The following is a 27,455-nucleotide window of genomic DNA, read 5'->3' as shown; positions in this document are numbered from 1 at the left end:
ACTCGGCAACATAGTTTCAAAACTATGGATATATTATTATATTATACAAATATATCATATATTCCCCCCAAATAAAAATATACATATATGTTTCGTTCATTCTGCTTGGGAACAGAATATGCTGCATGCAGTGAAGCGGGATTGTGTTGAAATATGAAGGCTCCACACCAAAATATTGTCATAGTATAGATATCATGAACTATTTTAAGAAAACTAGAGTTCATATTCCTCTCACGGGATTTTTTGGTCAAATTATAAGGTATTTCTCCCGCCTTCCTAGCGTGCCTTCGTGGTGTAGTGGTCAGCCCACTGAGCCGGTATTTCAGAGGTCCGTGGTACGATTCCCGGCGAAGGCGTTGCTAATTTTGCATCTTGTCTGCTTCCTAAATTCCTAATGTCTCTACAAAATCTACTCTTCATCTCTCCACAAAGGGATTCGTAGCTCCGCAAAACACATCGCTGTTATTTCATACCCCAGTTATCTCTCGCTCCACCCCACGCTAAGCAGTACTTTGCGTTAGTTACGCTCTCTTACGGCTTGTATGCAGACGCTTTCCCGTTAAAACCCTTTTTCAGCTGTCCATGAATTGTCATTATCCATAGACAATTTGAAATTCTTCACGAATTTTTCATCTGATCCATGAGATGTTTTTCATTACTCTATGAGGTGTTCTACAGCTCCTGCCAGTCAAACTATTTAGTCAACTTAATCTTTATTTGAACAACTATAACCTACGAAGCTTTCCACTTTGCAGTAATACCGTTTACTGTTGAATATGTTGTCTTAATCTTTGCTAAAATTTGTCGAATATATTCTCCACAAAAGCACCTGATCACTTTTGTTTCATGCTTATTGAGCTTACGATCTTCATGCACTTTGCGCTAACTCTGCAGTCTCTAAATGTAACTGCTTAATCTTATGTCCTTTTTAATATACATTTATATTTGCGAACAAATCGAAGGGTGTCCAAATATTTTTTATCTTATAATCTATAGAGCCATCTGCTGTGAGGAGAGATTCCTTGGAGGAAAGCATTCTCAAACCGTCAACTTACTGTTCGTGTTACACGCAAGGAAATCCAAGAAATTCTCAAGTAGCCAACAGCTGTTAGATTACTGGCTGAGCTATTAAATAAGAATATTAACAGTTGATGAATATTGCTATACATTGTATGCACTATTATATATTAAAATATTAACCGCTGAAGATATTTTATAATAATGGTATGAAAAAGCTAAATAAAATATTAAAACGATTTTCCCTTTCTCCTTTTCTATCTGTTTTCTCTGACGCTCAAAATACATTAAAATCTGTATAAACGTAACTTTCCAGCGGACGTAAACAGAAAATTTCCTTCTCAATAACTTACAAATATAAAACTACTATTAATAGTAGCTTTGTATTTGGTAGGTAAGACATCAGGTTATAAGTTTCATGACCTGTAACGTTATATAGAAGAATTATTATCTATATTGGTAGTTACAATAATGGCTAAAATTCTGCTTATTTAAGTGATAATGATATGAAAACAATCTTCAACGAGTCAAATATTTAAGCTTTCGCTAGCTTAGTAAATCTAATTTTAAAATATTGACAATATTTCAGTGCGTTCACTGAAATACGGCGGCACATTTTTATTATGCTAACTGAAATGTGGTTTCTGTTAGATAAGAAATTGAGTGATGGTACTATTGATCAATATACATGAACATATATTTTCAGAGATGAATTTGGAAATATTTAATGGTACATTACATACATGTAAAGTAAATCAAGCTTACGTGAAATTCTTATAATTTAATCCTTTAATTGTAAACAGATGCAGCAAATAATTAAATTCAAATTAATTCAAGATGAACAGGGATTATTTTAAAGCTATCATTAAAAAATAGGAATAAATCGTGTTTTAACGCAATTTAAGAAATTAATATATATATTATCATTGCTGAAATTTTACGATAGGATTTCTCACATAAGCAACGGATCACTTGGTTTTCGAACTCATTTATGTCTGGAAAATACAAATCAGTGGTTTAAAAATCGTTGAGTTATATGTCTCAAAAAGCTATCAAAATTATATTCTCAACTACTTCTAAACATTAAATGAACAACTAACCTGAGTAAACAATGTGACAAGAGTTTCAAAGAAAACTGAATCTCTGATATTCTTACTTATTTTTTAATAATAGAATAACTAAAGTGAATTTTAATTAAAAAAGCATTAACTGAAGACGATAAAAGCGTACTTTATAAATTCAACCGTAATTTAGAACTAGCTGCATTTTTATTCTTTTAATGTTTATGCGTTTGCTAATTATCTTTTCCTTCATTTGCCTGGGAGTTTAATCTTCGATTTTTTTTAAAATTACAATAGATATTTCATAAACTAGAAAATTATACCAAGACTAACAACAGATTTGTGTATTTTTTTTTTACTTGAAAATATCAAAATTCTCTGCTCTCCAAACAGGGGAATACAAGTTCTATTCCCATTGGTTCTTTCTCGCTATAAAATATTCGCTAATATCTTTCCGTGTTGTATCCAATAAGCTTACAGAAAAACAATATTATAACTTCTCGTTTTAAACGTCTAGTAATCCTAAGATTTTATAAGCACGAAGAACCCAAAAGTTGACCATTGTTGACATATTAATACTTGACAGTATAACTTAATTGGCCACATAATATAATTCAGATTCTTTGCGCTCATTGGATGCCAATGAGAGTTGAACTAAAAAAAACTCTTCAACATGATCAGCTTGAAGCGCAAATTAATCATCGAATATTTTCTTAAATGCCTTTCAAAATTAATTAACTATAAATAATATTAATTAACTAATTAATTAGAGGTAAGCTTTGAAATAAGTCATCCATCGACTATAAAAACCAAAAATATACAGATGCAATTCTATATTACGTCATAAGAGGCTGCACAGCAAGAAATTTCGCTTTCAAGGAATTGTTCTGAGTTATAATTCCTAAATACTAGTCATTTCAACAAATCTCAAACTGAACCTGAAAAGAAAAAAAAAGGACACTCCTATCTTTTAAAAAGTAATCCATTTTTACCTTTTTTCTGTGGTGGGTTAATCTTATCATCTGTTCTCTCCTTTTGTTGCCATGTTTTTTTTAGTTAAAATATATCAATGAGGTTTGATTCACGTGCACATGAACGTGACATATTAAAAATCACGTTGCTCAAAATCTAAAATTTTAAATTCTCATGACTTATATCTTCTCTTTTTAGCTACGCCTTGAACCAATGTATGTTTTTTTTTATTAATTTTCCAAATTATATTTGTAAGACTGGAATTTTAGCATTGTTTTAATTTCCATCTGTCTCAATCTTCAAATTTCGTAGCATAATTATATGCCATGAAATTTTGAAGATATTTTCCTTTATATTATCCATTAAATGAGTGAAAGGCATTTAAGAAAATATTCGATGATTAATTTGCGCTTCAAGCTGATCACGTTGAAGAGTTTTTTTTAGTTCAACTCTCATTGGCATCCAATGAGCGCAAAGAATCAAACAATCTGGAACAATATAACCAGATTCCAATCAGCAGCCACTTGCAGGCAACGAAATTCTCCTTTTTACGAGACAGTCGATCAGGTCTGATAAGCCCATAATGACCCGTGTGACCACTGACCAACGCTTAATGACCAATAGATTGGCCCTGTGGTCACTACCTCTAGGGAGTCAATACCTTTCAAGTGCTTAATGTAAGCAACTCTTTGGAGGACTTTTCCCTCTCCTTTTCTTTCTCTCCCGTTCTCTCTCTCATTTCTTCTCTTCTATCTCTCTTGCCTTAGGACTTTCGGCCAATCAAGTGACATACATCAAGCAGACCTGCACCAAATGATCGAATAATAAACGCTTCTCTGCGGTGCTTAAAAAGCAGTCGCAACTTTTTCGTAAAGTTTACAACCTCTTGCTGCAAGTGGTGCACAGGGTTTAATAGCATTTGATAACCAGTTTGAGCCGGTTGGTTGTTGTGCTTCCTTTTTTTTATGTTCGTTCTGCGGTTTTTATCTTTCTGTGAGCACAAGTCGTTGACTTTCGCAGCGAAAGAATACTAAAAGAGCTTTGTAAGTGAGGAAAAAAATCAGAAAGATTTTACGGATTTTACTATGCTGTTTTATTGTTAATTCGGTGTTCCTATATTGTTTTACTTTCTCAGGTAAACTTTTATGAGTTATCTTACTCTTTTCTTTTTATCAGTGAATTTCCTTGAACATATTAAATTGTTTTGACGAACTCTTGGAAAAGAACTTAACTACTATCTTTTCGGACTAATCAATTGAATAAATTTACCGTAGCAGTCTGGCGGATAAGAATCCCAAGAATCTCAATTTTTGTTTCGATAACATACGTGAAATGGTTCCAGTCAAATATTGAAATGAGTTACCCTCACACGTGATGGTGAGGAAAGTGATTTGATAAATTAAATTTTTAAGTATGTATATAAAAATATGTTAAACTGAATTTCCAAGTATTTCAGAATGCAAGTTAACAAATTAAACCAATTATTTCCTGAAGGCTTGGAATGGAAGTGGAAACAGTTTTCCGAACGATTAGCATCAAGAGATTGATTATCAAATATGCATATAAATGGATACATAATTTCAAATATTATTAATTAAAGATTGTGAAACTAAACTAAATTAATAAATTGTTTTAAACTATATGTCTATATGTACGACACTATATGTATATTTCGTATATATACATATATATATAGAAAGAGAGAGAATATTTTTAATATTGTATAATAAAAAAGCAAAAATATAAACCATTTTATTTAATAATATTGCCACAAAAGAAAATGAGGAAAAAATAAATGAATCGGAGAGCTTAATATTATCTGAAACTATTTTTCATATCCATTTTATATACACATGAATATACAAATGTATTTATAATCAGGGTAATTAATTAAATAAATCAAATTTTGACATATGTTTTCGAATCAAAAATTACACTGCAGAAAACCCCATTTCCTGCACATTCCTTTGTTTGAAAATGTGTGAGAGATAATGTTAAAACTTCAAATTTGTTGCAATATGGTTCATTTTAGATAATCTTGCTTCCTATTAATTTCATTAGATAGTACACCGACTCATTTTTGATTCCAAATATTACATGATAACTGTACTGTTTTATTGGAAGAAAAAGCTCCTATTCAGGATCTTTGATATCTCCTTCTATTGTCCCGAGCTCAAACTTATATCGGTTACCGAGCTTAAACTTATCTAGGTAATCATCGAAACAGCACCAAGAATTTCGATCTGCTAAATCGTTATTTTAAGAAAATTGCATTTAAAGATTTGGCACGTCATTGGGTTTTAGAAAACTCGAGTAAACATTTCTGAAAATTGAATTCATTTCTCTCTTCCTTCATAGGAGAAACTGCAAATGAGCTAAAATAGCAAAATATGACATTAATGGTTTTAACACTGAGCGAGCAATATTTTGGTATTTTTTAAATCGATGAATGCAAAAAATACGAAACTAACGAGGTTGCGAAGTCCACATATTTAATTTTTTCTCATTAGCATTTTGAATGATTTGTTATTGTTTTCACTACGATAATTTAATGTCCTGTCAAAGTTAATTGCTACCACTTCATTAGCGAGGTACGTTTCTTGCAAGTCTCAGATGCAAATATTCTGGAAAAACAAATCGCAGCTCTTTCTTGAATAATTAAGTATTTTCTCTATTTAATAGGTAATAATTTATAGATAATATTTAATAAGATTCTAGATGACTGAAGCTTTCTGATTATTCATTTTTTTTTTATATTTTCGCTCTTTACTAGTCCAAAGGAATGTTAGCCCAGAAGAGCTATTAGTCTCAAAACGCCCTTTTGTGTCGAACCACTATGAACGAGTGCATCAGTTTCAAATTGTTGCCATCAAATATTATCGCCCTGTGTTACATTTAAAGAAAATAAATAATAAAGAATCTTCATGCATGTTTCTCGAATTATGAAAAAACAACGATGCATAGAGCCATCAAATTTTGAATAACGTAGTTATCTACCCAGATATGGGTACTTGGGAACCCGAATCTTGAATTTCGAATTTATTTTCCTATCTTTTCATATTTTTTAACTAATTTTTAATTAGGAAACTCAACAATTTCAAAGCGAGCAGTAGCGACACACTGTGCGGAATCAAATATTTTTATCCCTTGCGCTTGAGATTATCTATGAAAAATTTTAAAGGTATGCTGTTTTTTAAATAATTTTAGTTCAAAGGTGCGTTAGCACAAATCCTCTCGAACGCGTATGTTTGTGTAAATGAAAAAAGGTCCCCTTGAGGGTAATGTAAAATCTGAAATATTTCAGATATTTTATTTTAATAAGTGAAAAGAAGTATAGATTTTAATGTTATTTTAGCTAGAATTATAAAATTTAATAGTATATAATAAATTTGAATTCCAAAGGGAATATTTTTGAAAGGATAACATACACCTGTATTGTTAACTGCAGTGTTTTACTTGGTTTTTGTGCTTATATATCATTTCGTTATCTTCATTAAATAAAATGTGTGAGAAAATTCTTTAAATTGCTCCAAAGTTCATCTGGAACCAAGCAACAAACTATTTCTATGGTCCTTTAGTCTATTTTTTTTCCATATCGCAACATTTAAAAGGTTAGTATCTAATCTATAACTAAAAGAGCATTTCTAGGGCTTCCTTTCTTTCTATCTTTTCTTTTTTCTTATATTTCGTTTTAAAAATGGTAGGAAACGATAAGAGATAAAATCTCTTTCATAGCTCTGAAGTTCAAAATGATTTATTGTCGACGAGAAAAATTGCAGTTATCTTTTACTCGTGTGGGCTATTAAATCTTCATCCCCCAAAAGCATTCAATTTTGAAATAAGTTTCTTGGGTCCCAGCCAAGAGCTAAGAAATCATAAAAGAATTCCCTTCAGTTTCAAATTTGATTTATTTATATTTTACCCGCGCATTCTTGAAAAGAGAAAATGATTACCCAGAAGAAGCAAAGGGTAATAAAAAAATCAGGTCTTCAGATTCAAAAGAAAGTCCTTTTCAAAAGCATTTTTTTCTCCTCTCCTTGCGTTATTGTGGTTCAGCCAGTTGTTCAGAATTTGGCTCCATGCCAGTTGTGTCTTTGTACGTATTAGCAGAAGATATCGTTAAGGTCACTAATTTTAAATTCATTTATTCATTGTACATGATATTCAAATAAAAAACGAAACATAAAATCTGACAAATTGTCTTTTGCTTTTCATTCATTTGCTTATTGTAACAAAATACTAATAATATTACCATGTAGAATTACTTTTAAAACAGTTACATTCCATATTTTAAAGCTGATTCTCCACTGTTGACAACGGAACGCTCATGAAAAATACTGATTTTAATTTTAAAATTTAAATTTCTTGAACTAGATAAAACTTAAAAATCTCTTCATCCATTTTCATGCACGATATTTTTATTTTTGATTTCTGTAAAACCCAATCTGCAAATATTTTAAAGAATTATTTTACAAAACCTTCTCAGCTGAATCATGTTTTTTATATGAATTCAGTGGGAAGTATGAATACAGAATATCAAAGATATGAATCGAAATAGATTGGTTAGGAAATAATATGTATACTTATGGAATTAAGGAAGATAAAGAAGCATACGTTTAATTCCGACCTTCATAGAGTTGAAGAAGCATAAAAGTTAAATTTAATAGCATAAAAGTCCTGATCTTACATCAAAGAGTTTTAATAGTTCGACAAATATGAAATTAATAATTTAATGTTAAAAGTTGTAAAACATTGAAACTGCATATCACACAGAACGAAAAACAAGAAACTACTCATATTTTTAATCTTTATAACAAAAATAAAACGTTGCCCAAAAAATACAATTCTAATTCCAGACGTGACACCTTTTCCCAAGCAGCAAAGAAAGAAAATGAGCAAGCGTTAATTTGGTCTGAATTAATGATATTATATCTATGTAGTCTATAATAAATTACAATTACCTCTCGTCGTGCGCATCATTAGCCGATGGTTAAGACCTCTGAATTCTGTTAGTTCAATCTGTGTTCGATCCCAGATCACGGCTGGCTACGTGGATTATTTAGCAGCTTTTTTCCGTGTGTAATGTGGATATGAGCCAGTTTTCCTTAAAAAATTCTCTTCGGAGACATTCTTACTCTTAGGAAGACAGCTCTTGAAAGCTTTGCCTTTTTCAAATAACTTAACCTTTCTTCTTTCGCCTTCTTATTATAGACAAATCAAAAATAATGACCATGCTGAGAAAGTATTAAACTAAATAGTCAGATTTATGCTTATTGATTGTTATATTTGATTTGAGATGAAATTAAGATATCTTCAGAATTGTCACAAAACCTCACCACTCTGTATTATTTACATTCCATATTCATGTAAGAAACAATTGAGCATTATAAATAGTACCGCGTCAACAAACAGCTTTGAAAATTTCGAAAATGAGTGAAGAAGTTCACTAATATGTATTTTTACTGTATTTTTCTTATTCGTACATTTCTTGGAATCTCGTTGTGGATCAGTGCTAAATCAATCTTTAATATGGGAGATGAAAACAAGTCGTTTATTTTCCGTATCTCAGTCTGTTTCTTTATAATAGATGCTCTTATTATAGTGTGTATATATTAAGCATTTTTAATTTTTCTCAAAATTAAATAATTTTTCTTTAAGCATCGTAATAACTGAAGAATAGTTTTCACATACAATTCATATTATATTAATCGCTGCATAAGTAAAATAGTCTAGGCAGTTATTTATGGCATGAAAAAGAGGGAAATAGGTTGTATGGAACTTACATAAGAAGAAAAAAAGTCATGAAAAATTCATGAAAATTCTTTGTTTTGCATAAAGCCGGCAATTGAGGAACTATGTGACTAAGATTTATGACTAATGTAGTAAATCTGGATTTACAGGATGAATAGCTAAAAGCTTCCAAAATTTTCAGGGACAATAACTATTCATTTATAAGGAATAAATACTATTAAAGTCTATGAATCCATATTTGCACTCCTAAAAATGACGTTATAGGATCTTTTGATAGAATGTTTTTTCTTAAAAAAATATTTAAAGCAATAATTTTGTTATTTATTTTTTTCCAGTCGGTAATCCAGATGCCTGGTTTTCGAAGTCTGGGGGATGAGGAAGATGTTGAGTTTGAATGCAAAGCGTCAGATAAGGGTCTCGAGGCCACTGCTGTGACAGGACCCGAAGGTGAAAACTGCAAAGGTTCTCACAGAAGGCCCATGTCTAAAAAAAGGTTCAGAAAAATAAGGTAAGTCCTGGATTATATTGGATAAATTTATGTATTACATTGTTTGTAAGCAGTACTTATAGGTTTAAACAATGTTGAGAACATGTCAAATTTAAAAGAAAAGTCTAAGATATTTTTGAAACTATTTTGCATCTATTGCATTTACGCTTTTTGAAAATATCCGTTAACCGTGCACTTAAAATCAAACAACGGAGACATCACGCTTGAATTAGGTTTTAATTATATGGTGTTTTTGTTTAATAATGTAAAGAACACATTCTATTAAATATCAGCTTCTAAATGCCGAAATAACCAAGAAATGGTATTATTAGTCCAAAAGGTCACTAGCCTAGAAATGTTATTAGTCCCGAACTGGTATTTTGCGTCGGTTCACTATAAATGTCCGTTTCACTTTTCACATTGTTGCCACCAAATATTATCGCCCTGTATTATATCTAATGAAATTAAATAATGGAAAAGTCACATCGTTCTTACTGAAAATCTGAAAAATCTGAAAGGTTTCAGATTTTAAATTACGTCCAAAGGAGCGTTTTTTTAACGTTTCTTGTGTTACCTTTATTTATTAAATATCATGTTCTTTGCACTTCAACCATAAAATTCAGTTCAGTAACAATGTCGTAAAATAATTTTAAAATGTGCATATCTTTAAAATTTCCGATACACAGTTCCGCGCCTGCTGGAGATAAAAAGGTTTTTTTTTTTTCCCCCAGCCCTAGAGTGTTGCCATTGCTCACTTTGAAATCGTTGAGTTTGTTACTCAAAAATTCGTTAACGTTTTACAAAATACGAAATCGATAATAAAACAAATTCCAAATTTCAAATTTGGTCTTCCACATGCCCATATTCGAAGTAGGATTATGCCATTTAAAATTCGATGGAGCGAGCACCGTAGTTTTATTACAATGCGAGAAATATACATACATTTATGCATATTTTTCATTATTTAATTTCTTCAAATATAATGCAAGACTCTAACATTTGGTGGACACAGTTTGAAAAGTGAAACGGGCATTTATAGTGATTCAACTCAAAATCGCAAAACGAAAACAATAGTCCTTTCAGGGACAAAGCCCCTTTGGACTAATAATCTGCATGAACATGTGCATGTTTCTCTCATTGTGGAAACCCAATGGTACTTAGAACCATTAAACTTTGAATAACATGATACTCCACCCGAATATTGGCACGTGGAAGCCCGAATTTCGAATAGGGAATTTATTTTATTATCTAATTTATATTTTGCAAAACTTTAATAAATTTTTTATTAAGAAACTCAACGATTTCAAAGCAACATCAGGGCAACATCGTACGGGAAAAAAACATTTTTATCTCCAGCCTGCGAGACTGTCTATCGAAAACTCTACAGATATGCTGTTTTTAAATGTGTTGTTGTTGCGACTTATCTCACTTGTCTAACTGTAACATCAGAATAAGCCCACGAAATTCGTCGTGGCAAGGAGTACAAGATTGCGCCTCTAAGCACCATGCAGGTGACAGTAAGACTTTGCTCAGTTTCGCCCCCCCCCGTGCTGAATGAAAAGAACGCCGGAAGACGGGTCCAACGCTCTCCCCCCCACTCTTTCCATACCACCAACCTCTCGAAAAGACTGCTCTGTTTACTTAAAAGAAAGTCTTTAATTTTATCTAAAATCAACCCTTTTGTATGACAATAAAAAAATTTGGTAAAGCTGGGTTATATATAAAGGTTTAAATAAGCTCTTTGATTTAGTAAGCAGGTAAAATCAGATAATCAATTAAGATTATCCACTATATATTTTTGCATAAGATTATTCATTATATATTTTTACTTTATATCAAATTTATCATCACTCTTAATATGAATGTAATTGATAAAAGTTATGCGAAATTTTAATTTGGAAAAAGAAGGAAAATAAAATCTGAAAGGTTTCAGATTTGAAATTACGACCAAAGGGGCATTTCTTTAACGTTTTGTTTGTTAGCTTTATTTATTAAATATCATATTCTTTGCTCTTAAACCATAAAATTCAGTTCAATAGCAATGTCGCAAAACAATTTTAAAATGAGCATAGCTTTATAATTTCCGATATACAGTTCGACGCGCTGGAGATAAAAAGGTTCCCCGTAGAGTGTTGCCATTGCTCGCTTTGAAATCCTTAAGTTTGTTAACCAACAATTCGTTAAAGTTTTTACAAAATATGAAATCGATAATAAAATAAATTCCAAATTTCAAATTTGATCTTCCACATGCCCATATTCGTAGGAGGATTACGTCATTCAACATTTGATGGGTCTATGTACCGTTGTTTTATCACAATGCGAGAAACATACATTGGGTGGCAACAGTTTGAAAATTGAAACGGACATTTATAGTGATTCAACGCAAAATTGCAAAACGAAAACATTAGCCCTTCAGGGACAAAGCGCCTTTGGACTAATAATTCGTTTCGATATTGGTATTTGAAAATTTATTTTTTCAGATGTATGATTTAAACTCTTTAATAATACTATAAAGTATTTCTCCCGCCTTCTTAGCATGCCTTCGTAGTGTAATGGTCAGCACACTCGGCGCGTATTCGAGAGGTCCGAGATTCGAGTCCCGGGGAGGGCATTGCTCATTTTTCATGACTCCTGCTTCAAGAAAACCTAATGTCTCTAAAATACTTCATTTAAACCTTATGGAAAGTATTATCATAAATATTTTTATTAAACTGATTTTTAAATTGGTCCTTTGTGATAAGAAACATAATTTTATTTTCCATAATGCAAATATGTGACGCAAAATGATACAATAAATTAAGAGCTGTAACAAAATTTGTGAAATCTTATTTTTTAAATATAATTCTAACTTTTAAAAGGATAGACTAACTAAAATAGTTTTTAGAAAATTTGCTATTTTACCTAGGCTTAACCTTAGACTAACGAAACGGCTTATTTTCGAAGATATAGTTATTTCTCGGGTATTTATGCCAAAGTTTTCTGTTTTTAATGTGTTGAAATGATTTGTGGCAACGGTTAGAAATTATTTTCCTCGTTTTCAGCATCAACAGCATCAACAACAACAAAAGATTTAATTCAAGATTTGGAACACAATAGGTAATTTGTATTGTTAGATATAAATGTTTCAACTGCAAATACCTATTATTCTTTCAAGTTCCAGCATTTGTCCTTGTCCTTCCAGTTCAAGCAACCATGCTGGTAGCTTGGGGTATGAGCTTCCTTGCATTTCTACCGTCAATGCACAAAAGCAACATTTACAGATTACGGCATTTGGCGTCGAAACGCATTTCGAATTATGCTCCTTTCTTCATATGCCACATCTTGGGCGTTTACACTAAACTCGCAGCCTAACAGCCATATTTTTGCATGAGTAATCATCAGCAAGGTGCTATTCATTTCTAAAACATTAGTTTCTGAGATGTTTTAAATAAAATGTTGATGCAATACAAAATGTTTAAAAGACATCATTGTGTAATACAAGTTGCTGTTAAAATTAATAAAATTTGCATTTTTGTAATTATGCTTTTTGGGATTTTTTTTTAATGTATTCTGAAAAAAATCTGTATTTAACCTGCTCCCTTCCTCAGGGAGCGTGTACGTCTGAGATCTTTTAGTTGAAAAATGCTGATGCAAAAATTACCTTTACCCCTCGAATTCGCTGAAAATAAATTTAACTCGGTTATTACCCTGTTATCTGTTGTTTATCATGTCCGACATTTATTCTGATGCTTATTGCAAGAAACTAAGTATCTTAATTATTACCTAAACCATTTTGAAATAAAATATGCTTGCGTTGCTCTAATGCAGGTATAAATATCTATATATAAATCTAATGTAAGGGATGTTTTCTTCTTTCTATGTATCTTGTCTTTGATTCTAATATTTCGTGAAATACATTTTTTTTTCCACAACGGCACATCTTTCCTGAATTCTAATGCTTATCAGCCGTGTATCGAGTTTCAATACACTAGCCTTTCTGTTGAGACATAATGAGCCTTTTGAATCTTCATACCTAAGAAAATCATTCGAAGAACTGCCAAATCATGTTCACGAGAACCACCCTATTATTACCAAAGTGAGTTTTCTTTCGCTTTTGGAGAAGGATAGGAAACTATGCTCTGGATTTATAAAGAACATGAATTAGGAGCTATCAAATTTGATTTCCATTCATAATATACTGCAGAAAGGAGGAAAAAGAGAAAGTTTTCTAGGCTTAAACTAAAATGAGAAGCCGCAGAAAAAATATTCTTTAAATGATTCAGAGAAAAGGTAGCTTTTGCCGTACATTGAAAGTGGAATTAATGAAAGTGTTTTAAAATATAATTTTATTATTTTTATTGAAAAGCATTTGACTTAAATAAATAACTGGTAATTTTTAATTTGTTTTCAATCATCAAAAATTATTCGGAACGTAGAAGAATATGAATTTAAAGCATATAAATAAAAGCACAAAAAAAAAAAAACTAACATACTATTCTGTATTAAAAGTAAAAAAGAGCACAGTGTAGACAAAAAGGACACTGTCAAGAAAATAGGTCTATTGCATTCGAAATTACGGCGTTCTCATTTGCATATTGTATCATCAAGATCACAGTTTATACCACATTTCTTTCTTATGTTTAAAAAATAACATTTCTTGCCTATTCCCGTTTAACTTTCAACGATAATACTTTTTTCGGTCTTGGATTCAGATCTTAGTTGGACACCAGGTCTTTACGTAACTAAAACACTTTTCAAAAGTAAATTGTTTCCGAAGATGAGGAAACTATCTTTGAATCGCTCTCGAAATTGATAGAAATTTTATTTGAAATTTCAGCCAATTTAAAGACTTTTTATTCTTATTTTGAATCATCTAAAATGTTTGCAATTTGTTACGTTTACTTGATTTTTTTCTTCTTTATTTGTGTGATTACTAATGAAATGTACGAAAAAAAAAGTTCAGCTATTCTCTGTTGCATCTTATTTACTGTAAATAACAGTGCTATAAATATTTGATGGCAGTTTTGAGATTTAATGTTTTATACATTCTGTATTAAAAAACATTCACTTCTGTACATCATTAAAGTTTAAACAATAATTTTAAATTAAATTTTAAAAAATGCTTAAAAAATCTGAAAGCTTCCAGATTTTATATTTTGCCTAAATTTATGTTTTTAACGTTTTGTGTGTAACCTTTACTTATTAAATATCATGTTCTTCGCATTTAAACCATAAAATTCAATTCAACAGCAATATCCAAAATATTTAAAAGAGTATATCTTTAGAATTTCCGATACATAGTCTCGCGTGCTGGAGGTAATTTTTTTTGTTCGTTTTCGCACAGTGTCGCCATTGCTCGCTTTAAATCGTTGAGTTTGTTAATCAAAAATTCTTTAATGTTTGACAAAATATGAAATAGTTAATAAAACAAATTCCAAATTCCAGATTTGGCCTTCCAGACGCCCATATTCGAGTAGAGGATTACTTTATTCAAAATTTGGTGTCTCTAGGTACCGTTGTTTTATCACAATGCGAGAAATATACATGCATTCATACAGATTCTTCGTTATTTAATTTCTTTAAATAAAATGCTTATAAGGTATTTCTCACGCCTTCCTAGCCCGCCTTCGTGGTGTAGTGGTTCTGCACGCTGGGCCGGTATTCCAGAGGTCCGTGGTTCGATTCCCGTCGAAGGCGGTTGCTAATTTTTCATCTTGCCTGCTTCAAAAAAAATACCTAATGTCTACATTCTAGGCTCTAATATTTGGTGGCAACAATTTGAAAAGTGAACCGACATTTATGGTGAACCAACGCAAAATGGCAAAACGAAATTGATAGTCCTTCTGTGCAAATTGCCCCCTTTGACTAAAAATAAGTAAACTATTATACATCAGCTCTAAAATGGAATCGCTATATTTCTATAATTATTTTTAAAAGTGTTTGGGGCTAGTTTAACTTGAAATTATAATTTCCTCTGTCCACTTTCTGATTTATATTAAGGAATAAGCTCATTGTATTGAAGCACTTTTGCACTTATCTAAAAAAAATATCGATTTCATACGTTATAAATGAGTATATTAAAAAAATTCATAAATTATAGCCCAGATCTTAATGTTAATTTTATATTGCTTCGATGGAAGCAACTGAACATAAATTTGTTTAACAAGTTTTATTTAAAATTAATGGCATGTTCCCATATTGTTGTATTAGATCCCATATTGTTGTCAAAGAACGTTTCAAACATAATTTCATATTTAAGAATTATGTATCTGGAATATAAATATATAATATGTAATATGTAACATAATTTTACATTTAATTATAGTTTTAACAATTATTTTCAAAAATTTTGTTATTTCAAAATATATGTAAAGAAGCTGTTTCGTAAGGAGGGGAGAATCTTGAGAATAATTTCAAACGGATATTTTTATTTGTTCTTGGCCTTTTACTTTTCTTGTCCTTAATAACTGTTTTAATACATTCATCTTTAAAGTTACAGAATCTCGTAGTTAGTTAAAGTTGCTTTTTCAGTTAAATTGTTGCTTTTATTTTCAGAATTAATCAGCATAATAAAATGATGTGATTTAACTACTAATATTCTCCATAGCTGTACGAAAGGATATGTGCAAAGTTAATTAAAAAAACGTTTGCCAACCAACCAGAACTGTAGTTAGTGACTCCGTACCGAAGGCCTTGGTCTCGAATCCCGTGGAAGGCATGGATATTTCTAAATGTATGGTGTCTGTGCGGCATGGGAGCACTCAAAATATTCAGCTAGTCGAATGTTATCTAGAGAGATTGGTGATAGGGAAAGAGGAGTGCGAGACCTTCGGGGCCTATCCCCGCGATGTGCTCCAAAATTCGAAGATGAACTGAGCAAAGTCGCACTGTCATCTGCATGGTGCTCAAGACTCTTGCCAACGACAGGCACGATCTTGCACTCCTTGTCACGATGAATTTTGTATTTGTTCTGATATAACGTGCAGAAGAGTGAGATAAGTCACAGTAACAACAATAGAAAGTTTACCATGTTGATCCCCTTTCTTTCTTTTTTCGTACCTTGCTGCATATCTAATCTCGATACAACAGGGCTAGTTGCATAAAAGTTCTTGTGGTTTTCACCAAGTATAATATGAATGGGATCCAATTTTCCATAAAGTTTTCCTTGAAGAAAAAAAAATGAACTAAATATTAGCATATGACAAAGAATACTGAATAAGAGGGCTACCTCCTCTTAGTCAGATGACTGTAACATTGCTTTACTATATTCTAATTTAATACATTCCAATTCAGTCCATCGCTATTCCCTAACATTATCACTAGATCAAATCTAAACAAAAGAAAGAATGAATGTAACTGATTACGATTTTGGGAAATGATCATTAAGTAATAGATGTGCAAGGCCAGTCGCCAGCAATGCAAAATGTAACTAAAGCGATAAAATATATCACAATGCAGCATCTAATGCACGCATAGAACAGAAAAGCATTATCTGAATTTTGCTTCTGTCATTTGATGTCAACAATCTCTGTAGATGGATAAATCTCTGAAATAGTTATATTTCTTTTAGGAACTTTCCCTTTCTTCCTCTTACAGTTGTTATTGAACATTTCTTTTCTTTTCGTTTTTCCCTACTTTGCTTCTTTTCTCCAAGAGTATCAACGTTGATGCGAACTTTGAAAGGTTGGAAGAACTCTTAGAAAAAGAAGTGGGGGGAGGGGAACACTAAGTGTATAGTGGAGAAGAATCATCGTAAAGGGGGAAAGGATGTGAGGTTTTAGTGAAGATCTAGTAGAGGGAGGGCTTAGTACTAACAAGCGCAACGTATGTTCATGTGTGTATATGTGGATGTATTGATTCTATTCGCCATTTAGATGGTAGGGGGTTGGAAGTTTTAGGGGTGGGTGGAATGGATATACGTTGTGGGGGAAACTCTGTCCAACTGTCACTAGCCATTGTCCACCGAAGTACAAGACTCGACGTCAAATGTGACGTGGCTGGGGGGCCTCGTCATCCCTTCTTCCATTTCTGGCTCTTCATCGCTGTTTTATTTTATTCGGCATTGTATTTTTCATTGGAATTTAAAGTTACAAAGTTCAATTTTTTTCACTTATGGAATTTGTAACGTAATAGGAGAGTAACAAAAATTTATTTTTAATTTTCTAAAATTTTAATTACTTTGAGTTTTTAAAAATGACCTTAAAATTGATAGTTTTTAATTTGTATAAATCACATTTATGTAATTTTAACTTATTCAGTATTATTTTATTTGAAATCAGTTCATTTCTTCAGTAATGTAGTTATTTAATTAATATTTTCAAAGCTAAGCTTTAAAAGATACTTAGTTTTAATTCTAATTAAAATACGTTTTCTTTTACAATTTGGTTTAACAATGCTATTATACGTATCCGCTGACATTTCAAATGTCTACGTTTTATGGCGAAAAATAATTATTAAATTTCCACGATTTCATCAGCATCTTTTAATGTATAAGAATTTAAGTAGCTAAAAACAATGAAGCTGCATTTAGAAATGAAATGGAAAGATACAAAACTGCATTTAGGTTTTCATCTTAACGGCCTAGCATTTTAAATGAAAGAAGACATTCAAAAACATTTCTAATGTGTGTTCTAATTATGATACCGAATAAAGATTTGCAGGGTAAATTTACTATAAGTGAAAAATGCTATTCTGCTCCAAACTTTAAAACACTTTTTTTATTATTATTATTTTATAGAAAAACTCAGTGGCCTCTTGATTTTGAGTATACAGCCATATTTGTTTCATTGTTCTTTCGCATTTTCAATAGTCCAGAATTATGTTTCACTTGAGTTTTTTATTGCATTATATTAATGTAATTATTTAAAATGCAGCCCTTGCGTGTTTCGCCGCAATTAAGTTCCGATCCTTATAAACTAAAGAAGATTTTATTTGCCTTTAATTTATTGCAATTTTTATTTCAGATTTGCTATGCTTGAAACAACCAACGACGGAGGTTAATTAAGAAGTTCAAAAAATTTAAATTTCATTTGGTTCATCTTCCATTAGTCAGTTCGAGAAGGGTATTTTGTTTTAAAGTTATGCCCTTTTCTGAGAAGATTTTATTCTATTAGGAACTATTTAAATTTTTTAATTGAAAAATATTTATATAATTAATAAGAAATTCAAATTTTTCTTGAAGTGTAAACCGTGGTCATGTGTACAAATAATGGTTTTAATCATTGAATTTGTTAAATTTTTATACTAATGAATTTTTCCCTCAAAATTTTAGTTGTAACTATGTAGTATCATTAAATTTATTTCAGCGCAGTAAACGGGGAAGAATGAGCATTTCTTCCACAGGTATTCGAACTCTAGACAATCGAATAGTAGCCTCACAGATTTCCAATTACACCACGAGGAAGTTGTAGTAAGGATGAAAAAAGTCCTTAAAAGATGGATATTGAAATACTTGTTTTCTTGTTATATGGGCGTCGAAGTTGATTAAGATATCATGTTCATGATATATATTCCTCATAATTAAAAGTAGTTTGATATCGATGAGAAATATTTTAACAATATGCAAATCATTATTATTTTTATTTTTCTGGCTAAATCTAATCGACGGTCATTTCAAATAAAGAGTAATGTACTTCTAAAGCTGGCAAAGAAAAGTCATTTGTTGAAAAACATGTATCTAAATTTTAAAAAATCTATAATCATAAAATAGTGATTCTGAATGGAAAAGCATAAAATTTGTTACCTGTTTTCTGGAATTCAAATTTTTACAGTAATCATATTTTAACATATAAATACTTTCTAATTTTTTTTGACTAATGAACATTGTTTTTGCCTTATTCCTGATCCATATTCAAAATTATAATTATATCTGCTATATAAAAATGGCAAAAATTGCCAGACATTTTACTCTTCTTTTCGGTAGTTATTTGTTCATTCAATTTTCTGATGTTTATGAATGTTCCCATTGTCTGCTTATGCTTGTATCCAAATTGAAATCTAATGATATGAAAAAAATAGCACCGCTATATGCGTAAGACAAAAATATTGTAAAAACGTCATATTTTTATGGAACATTTAATACAGTCTTATGGGGAGAAAAGATAAGCTCGAAGTAAATTAACGACGTAGATCAGTTTATGCTATGAATAACTGCCCCTGTCTCTTTTCGGATTTGTTAAATTTGTGGTCACTTTCTTGACTTAATAATCGTAATGACGGTGAAGACTGAAGATAACTTGGCGACTGCTTTGGCGATAACGTAAGGTTTTGATTTCGATAACCCTTCCTTTGGAAAGCTAGATCCTTCCAATTTTTCTTTTCTTTGGTTGTCACTCCCCTCCCCCTAAGACGGATAAAAGGGGGTATGTGGAAGTTGGAGAATCTTTTTTTCTTTTTTCTTTCAGCTCCTTGTTCTCAATTTTAGAAGTTATTGGGGAAAGTGACAGGTAGAAGAGACCGGACCTCTTATTTCTTCCTTTTTTTCCATTGGAGAGGGAGGGGTCAGCTCTCGGACAGGACATCAGAAAAAGACACATTAATTGTATTGTTAGGCTTTTGGATGGGTGGTCTTCGTAAAGAGACAAACAGAGACAAAAGAACAAATATATATATAAGAAATTGGAACTTGCACACTATTGGAGAAAAAGATTTTGTTTCACACTAGATAAAGCTGAGATTTCTTTGTTTTTGGTTTACGGAAAAGTTTTGTTCACATTCCTTGTTATTAAATGATTTATGACGCTAATAATTATTTTTTATCCTTTATGACCCCATAGTTCTAACATTCGAAGTAGCTGTGATTTTAAATAAGTCTTTTAAAACAAAGTTTAATGATTTAAATTTAAAACAATAACTTGGTTTAATCTCACGAAGTATTGAAATAAATAGCTGTTTCTTGCTAAGTGCTGAACTTCCTTCCATCGTGTAATAGGGATTTAAAAATGATGGTCCTCTTTTGTGCCTTAAAATCTTTCTGATTTCTGTTTTGATCTTCCTATTCATTCCGTTGCTCGCACTTTTAATAGCCCATTATTTTATTATTTTTCTATGAAGTTATCTATTCAATCTGGTCTCTTCTTTGCGAATGAAATTCACAAGCTATTGTAAATTACCAAATCTCTATGTACGTCAGACCGGTTAATATTTTTAAAAAAAGATTTATTTTTCTTGAATTCATATTATTTTTCTACCGGTCTCATTTACTGAGAGGATGATAAAGAGCTAAATGCAATAAAAAAGGACTGCATAATGCTATAGCAATGTATTTAAATGCTTTATATAATAATTCCATTTAACAGCAACTTCTTATTTCAAATAAAATGCTTGCTCAGTTTTTTATGGTTCTTATGAAACGCAACTGTTCAAGTCGACCTGAAACTATGCCCCGTAAAATGGGCTTTTTACCTTTACTTTAAGAAAATTAAAGCCCTAAAGTTTCATAAACAAAAATTAATTGAAATCAAAAAGAATTTTTCAAAAAATTCAGTGTACCCGTCATCGGTTACAGACGAAAGCAATCACTACAAAAACATTGCGGACGAAAACGTCGTGAAGAAAACCACGCAAAAGCGAAAACGCACGGCGAAAGGGCCGTTGTAGAAAAAAAAGCAAGGAGAAACATCGCAGTTCTAAAGCATCGTCGTCGAAAGAAAGCGGTTCAAAAACGTCATCGTTGAAAATATCTTGTTAAAATATAAAGCAGCAACAAAATCATCGCATGACAATAACATCGGAGATAGGCTTTTTTAAGGCTTTAAAAATTGTAAATGCATATTCGCATAATGACTTGTGCGAAAGAAAGAAGGAGGAACATTTTTACTTTTATATTTTTGAATTAACTAATAGTTATTTTGTTGAAAACATAAGAGGGAAACTAACATTCAAAAATCACAAATGAGTAGAAAATTAATGCTGCTTATATCCTTTAACAGAATTTTATAATGTGATACTTAATTAAACAATTTTAATAGTGGGTGGCAACCGCATGCAGTTACTTATCTTCCATTTACCAATCATTTTTAAACTTTATTTTTCATGAAATATTAACAATAAATCTTTCTAAAAGAGATTAATCAATAATGAAATTTATTAATTATTTATATAAGATTAAAATTCTATTACTTGCTATACTTAGCATTATTTTTCTATTTATTTTCAGTTTTTGAACAACAAAAATTTATTGGTTAATTAAAAATATGAAATATGGAAGTAAAAATATTCCTCATTCCTTGTTGTTCTCACAAATCATGATGCGAATAAGCGAATTTTTAAAGCCTAAGAGCTCTGGTCTGCGATGTTATCGTCATGCAATGATTTGTAGGTGCTTTATTTTTTACCACGATGTTTTCTCCCCGACATTTTTCATCGGCGATATTTTCGGCAGATATCCTTATCATCAGTTACGGGTAATAATTTTATGAACCTTTAGTTTTTTTTATAATACTTTAACTTTCCTTTAAGCTGTATAATACTGACTTTTTAGAAAACTGCATGAAAATGTGCTTCCATCTATCTTAATTTTGTACCACTACGTTTCCTTCAAAAGTGTATAAAAATACGTTCTGGTACTGGAAACAATCACAAATTAAATATGCCCATACGCTGTATTTTAAAATTTGGACTACAGGTGCCCTCTAGTTTACGAATATTCTATTTACGCCATGTCGTTCTTGCAAAGGATCCGAGTTAATATATTCTTTTGTTAACGAAAATCCAAAAAGTATTTGCGCTTTTAAAGGAAAGAAAAGAGAAAAGCGAAAATGCTATTTACCCTTTGCTTTATGCAATGATTTCAGGAAAGTGTTTTTTAACTGGGAAAAAGGGCGTAGGTTTCAAGACAGTTTGATAAGATTAATTACACAACTACGGAAGCAGTCTTCCGTAAGCAAAATGGCAATACACTAAGCAGTGAAGTATATACTACTGTATTTCAAGCCTTTGATATATACCAAGAGCAGTACTAATTATCCTGGACATTCGGCACTAAGTCAGGCAAGTGCAGAATTGTGCATGCAGTGACCAAATGGATATTATGACAGCAATACTCGTATATTACTTGATTATCTTCATCTTGTCTCTATTCTGACAGAAGTTTTGAATTTCTCTTTATAAGATTTTATTCTAATTAACCCAGTGATCATATTGTTTTGGCTTTATTAGAAATTCTACTTTCGTCAATTTACATCAGAATGTCGGTTAGTTAAAGCATAAATAAGCTCTGTCTCAGAGACAGTGCTTGGCAGCATAAGCTGACTATCATTCTGCTTTAATTTCCGTGCTGCTGAAGTTCCACATGCAGCGCGAGTTTCTGATAGCTGCGATTATTTCGTGAACACTGAATTAAGGGTGAAACAAGATTTAGTTTCGCGTGTTAATTTTTTACATTGCATTCGATTTAATTTAAACAAAGTTTGATTACGGGTAAAGCAACAGAGATTAAGTTTCTGTTAAAAGTTTTCACTTTATGCAATCATCCACTTGGCATGCTAATAAATGGTTTTATTTTAAACTTCTGCTTTAGTTATAGTGCTTAATAGTTAGATGGCAGACGGGAAGAAAATACATCTGGTAGTTTTCTGTGGTACTCAAAGGTGATTTGGAGTTTTAAAGTTATCTATATCAGCGGTTCTCAACTTTTTGACTAACGCGTACCATTTAAACAAAAATTGAAAACCTTTAGTACCACCTCTACAAAGTACTACCACCACCACCACTCTTGAACAAAGCTCAGATCGCATAAAATTAACGAGTGTTAAAAAAAAAAAAATCAGGATGTTGGTGTTTTAATTTTTGAATTTAATAGTTAAAAATACTTTGCTTGCCACCTATTGCGTACCACTAGTGGTACGCTTACCAGCGGTTGAGAACCCCTGATCTAGAGTAACAATGTATCCTTACTAAATTTAGGACGACTGACTTTGATGCGCCGAGGTTTCTGCTGTTACTTGTCAACAGTCTAGGGTGCTCATTGTCTTTTCAATTTTGAAAGATGAAACTACATTGCCCATAAGGTATTCCTATTTACAGGGTGAATCTGAACAAGAGGGCAAAACTTTAAAGGGTGAAGGCAGCTATACGAGCAATATTCGTCATAGAATGTAAGTCGGAGCGCAAACTGTGAGCCGCTGGGTGACATTGTAAATAAATGGTACAAGAAGGGTCGCTCTTCTCACTCAACGGCATTTTCTACCGTGGATTGCCGAGAAGATTGCTGTTTATACGAATCACGAAATTTCTAGGGCGATGGAGTGGTCGAGGTGGTTCCATAGTTTTGGGCACAAAGATTACCGAATCTATCGTGTTTGAAAGTTTTCCTGTGCGGCCATATGAAAAGCCTAACCTACGAATGTCCCATTGAAACCAACATGATCTAGTCATCAGAATCGACGTTCTTGCCGGCGATATTCGGAAAATGCTTGGTGTCTTCGCAAATGTGCGTCAATCCCTATCCCGCAGGTATGAAGCCTGCATTACAACTGGCAGAAGGTCTTTTGAGCGATTTTCATGAATACGTTTTGTTAATAAAATGTTTCCTTAAGTATCCTCTCATTCCTGTATTAATTCTTTAAATGTGACAGTGGACTTTAACATTTGACCGCTTGCGTTCCGAGCATGCATTCTATGACGAGTATTGCTGCTCGTATGGTTGCTTTCTATTACCCCCTAAAGTTTTGCTCTCATGTTCAGATTCACCCTGTATACGGTCTGTGCATGTCTCGCTTTATTTTTTATTAGTTTTAAAAGCTGTTTAGTATAATTTGATACTTAATGTAATTTAGTCGTTTTGAGACCTGTGAACTCCTAAAACATTTTTTATATAAATTGATGGTACCTGTACCTGCTTTTGCAGCATTTCGGATCACACAGAAACGCTGTACTTTTGCAAAGAAGAAGGAAATTGTATTTTGCACATTCATACCTCTGGTTTATATATATTACTAGGTGTACCCGCCCGGCGTTGCCCGTGCATTTAGAAAATGCAGATAAGTGAATAGCGCAGGAATAGTAGTGTAGGACATGTAGACTGTCTCTCTCTCTTCCCCCCCCCACAAGCTACAAAAAAGAAATGAATTGTAATTAATCGATTTAATGTATCGTCAAAACAGCAAACTAACGCTAGAATAAAGAAATCAATTGTTACAATCGAACGTTATTTGAAAACAAATAATAATATCAGTGAGTCAAAAAAAAAACCGTGATTAATTAATTATAAATAATTTTTTTAAAATTTTTCTAATTCAAAAATCGAAAATCGGGCTTCGAGGTCTGGTGGCCAGCCCCTTTGTGCTTCCGTATAAAAAATTCCAGGTCCCTGCGTGCGATAGATTTGGCTGGAGAGCTCGGTCAGACAGACAGACAGACACATTACACTTGCTTTTATTATTATAGATGTGTTTGTTGTGTGTGTGGATACATACAACAATATATTTCAGGTTTCAGGTAAAGCAGAAAAAGTAAAACGTCGTTGTCAAACCAATATCTGCTATGTGCAGTTTTTAGAGATTTCGACATTTTGACTTTTTTGAATAGTTTACCAGCCAAACTTTCGTATAAAAGACAGCTATCTGACTCTAAGCATTATATGGTGAACTGTGACCGTTAAAAAAATATTCTATGTAAATCAGCCGGAATATTGTTAAATAAAAACTGACATGTAACAAATGGGCACATACCAGATATTGGTTTGACAGAGAAGAAAAACTGAATAATTCTAAAGTTGTAGGGAGTATAAAGAACCAGTTTTTGCAGAAATGCAGACAAAGTCATAGGAGGTTTTTAATAATGAAAAATATTATTGATAAAAGAATTGCATTTTCACCGATAGGTTTTTGCGTAACTAAACTGGTATTTCGGTAGAACAACTGGTATTTCGTACGGGATTGTGCGTTGGTTATTTAAGATTATATCCAAGAAAATCTTTACAAAATACAACGCGTACGAGAACTGAAAGCAAACGACTTCGTGAGATGCCGTGAATTTGCAAACTAAGCATTTCAATAGATATAAAATGCGAATATGTTATTAAACTTCCTACGGACTGACGAGGTGCAGTAAAATGATGTAAATATCCCTTGATGTAAATACAAATGCCCACAGTGGCATATTTGGGCGCGAGTGAACCCACATGCGATTGTGGGAACTCTTTAGCCTCAGCCAAAAATGTCAACCAAAGGTGACAGTATTCTCTTTGCTTCATTTATTGCAGGCCCTTTACCTTTGAGGAAATAGGTCCGCAGCGATACTACGAACGGCCACTGAGATCTCCAGATCTTACGCATTGTGTCTTTTGAATATTACTTGGTCATAGGTGTACAGAGATCGGCTGATTTTACTGGCAGCTGCACTGCTTTTAAATTTGGTCTTGTCAATAATAATAAAAAATTAAATAAAAAATAAATCATAAATAAATGCTAACTTAAGCGTTGTCATAAGGAATCTGACAGTAAGAAAGTTGAATCATTTCTAAAACTATTTGCACATTAGAATACTTTATGCATGGTATTTCTAGTTGACGACTTACACATGATTACTACTGTAATGTACAGGTAAAGTTGTAAATGTGTCTGATCGCCTGTAGTGACACTCAACCATTGGTACCTCTGTATAAGTAGATAAAACCTCTGAATACTGGTAGTTCGACTTTGGCTCAAATCCTGGCGAAAAGACTAGCTGTACAATGTTTTAATTATTTCACCCATATATAATATAAATATGAACCAATTCCCTCAGAAAACCCTTTACCGAAAGCATCGCTTTTGTTAGAGAGATAACTCGCATGCTTTGCCTTAATCGATTAGTTAATAAACCTACCTATCTTTCGGCCAGAGTGAATTTAAACAATGATTAAGAAATGCATTAACTTCCAAAGTCCCAGTCTGTCATACTATATCGCAATCACATGGACTTGTATAAAAAAAAATCACAGAGAATAAAAGAGCGAAAAGACTTTTATAGCGATGTATAATCACTTTTTTTTTTTTTTTTTTTTTTCAATTCGACTAAACCCATTTAGAGATTTAATAGGGTAATAATATCTTCGTACAGAAGGAATGAAGAAAATATCTGTGCTCGCTTAAGAGACAATTGTTGACTTAACTGAAGAAGTTACGTTAATAATTATATAAACTGAAGAATGCAGAAATAATGATAATAAGTGAACATATAAAACATAATAATGAATAAAAAGTGAACATATAAAACACTTGGCAAATAAAGTGAGGAGAGACTGCGAATGTTCTTACAGAAAACGGTTTCACGAAAAAAGGGCGCATCAGATATGAAAGGGAACGGGATGATGGTCGAAATTGGCGCGCCAATGGCCGACTCGCGTGCCATGTGTTAGGCTTTTCACGCCACGCCCCCTTCAAAGTCTCCTGTAAAGTGGTTTTTGTTTTCTTTCCCTCCCCCCTTGCCCAGTCCGAAGAGGCACGCGTAGTTCTGTTCTGCCTTTCGATCCCCCCACTCTGGTATTGTGGACCCTGTTTACTGCCCAGCGGAATACATGACCCTTAAACTCGTCCATCTGCTGTGTTTCGAGGAGATTCTGCAGTTGTTGTCCTCTATTGTAATACTGGGGAGGTTGCAGCACTTTCGAATGGTATATTATTCTTTTTCCTTTCGTTGTTATAGAGGAAATTCAAGAGGGAGGGGACAAGTCTAGAAAAGTGTTGTTATGTCTTTTATCGATAAGTTTAAATTCTCTTCATTTTGTATCCAATTTTACAGCTATTCAAACTAGATCACAATTAGATATTTAGTTAAGTTTCAGTTGAAATTACTTCAGGAAGAAAAACTATATAATTTTTCTTCGGAAATGTTTTATTTGTAAAGTTTTAAAGCTACTAGAAGAAAAATTAAGTAATTCAATAATTATATTTAATGGGTTAAGTCATGCTGTAATTCATTTTCTAACTCGTCTTCATTTTTCAGCAAAGTGAACTGAGGAAAGCCCCAAAATTATATAATTCGGGCGATATCAAATCTGAAGTCTGTAAGCGGCCAGAAATCGAAATTCATTATTATAATACACAAGAAAGGAAATATAATTTGAAGGAGAGATGTCGGCAAGGGGTGAGCTTATCGCTTTCTGTCCACTTACAGAGTCAGACTTCAGATTTGATATCGCCCGAATTATATAATTTGGGGGCTTTCCTTTATTTTTTGGTGAAGATACTTAATAAATAAAAGCA

General features: G+C 32.2%; 1 protein-coding gene across 3 annotated transcripts in view; it reads left to right on the top strand.

The window, feature by feature from the left end:
* LOC118184709 (protein lin-28 homolog) overlaps positions 1-27,455 on the top strand; it is a 421,219-nt gene that overhangs the window by 376,482 nt on the left and 17,282 nt on the right. For all 3 annotated transcript variants that reach the window (XM_085813958.1, XM_085813957.1, XM_085813956.1), the window contains exon 3: positions 9,137-9,309. In XM_085813958.1, the coding sequence (XP_085670084.1) occupies positions 9,137-9,309 (173 nt within the window). The remainder of the gene's footprint in view (positions 1-9,136; positions 9,310-27,455) is intronic.

This window comes from Stegodyphus dumicola, chromosome 3, assembly GCF_044657685.1.
Source record: "Stegodyphus dumicola isolate Sdum_Otavi_A_Nest chromosome 3, ASM4465768v1".
NCBI lineage: Eukaryota > Metazoa > Arthropoda > Arachnida > Araneae > Eresidae > Stegodyphus > Stegodyphus dumicola.
Note: the sequence above shows the minus strand (reverse complement) of the source record. Positions and strands in the feature narration are given on the sequence as shown.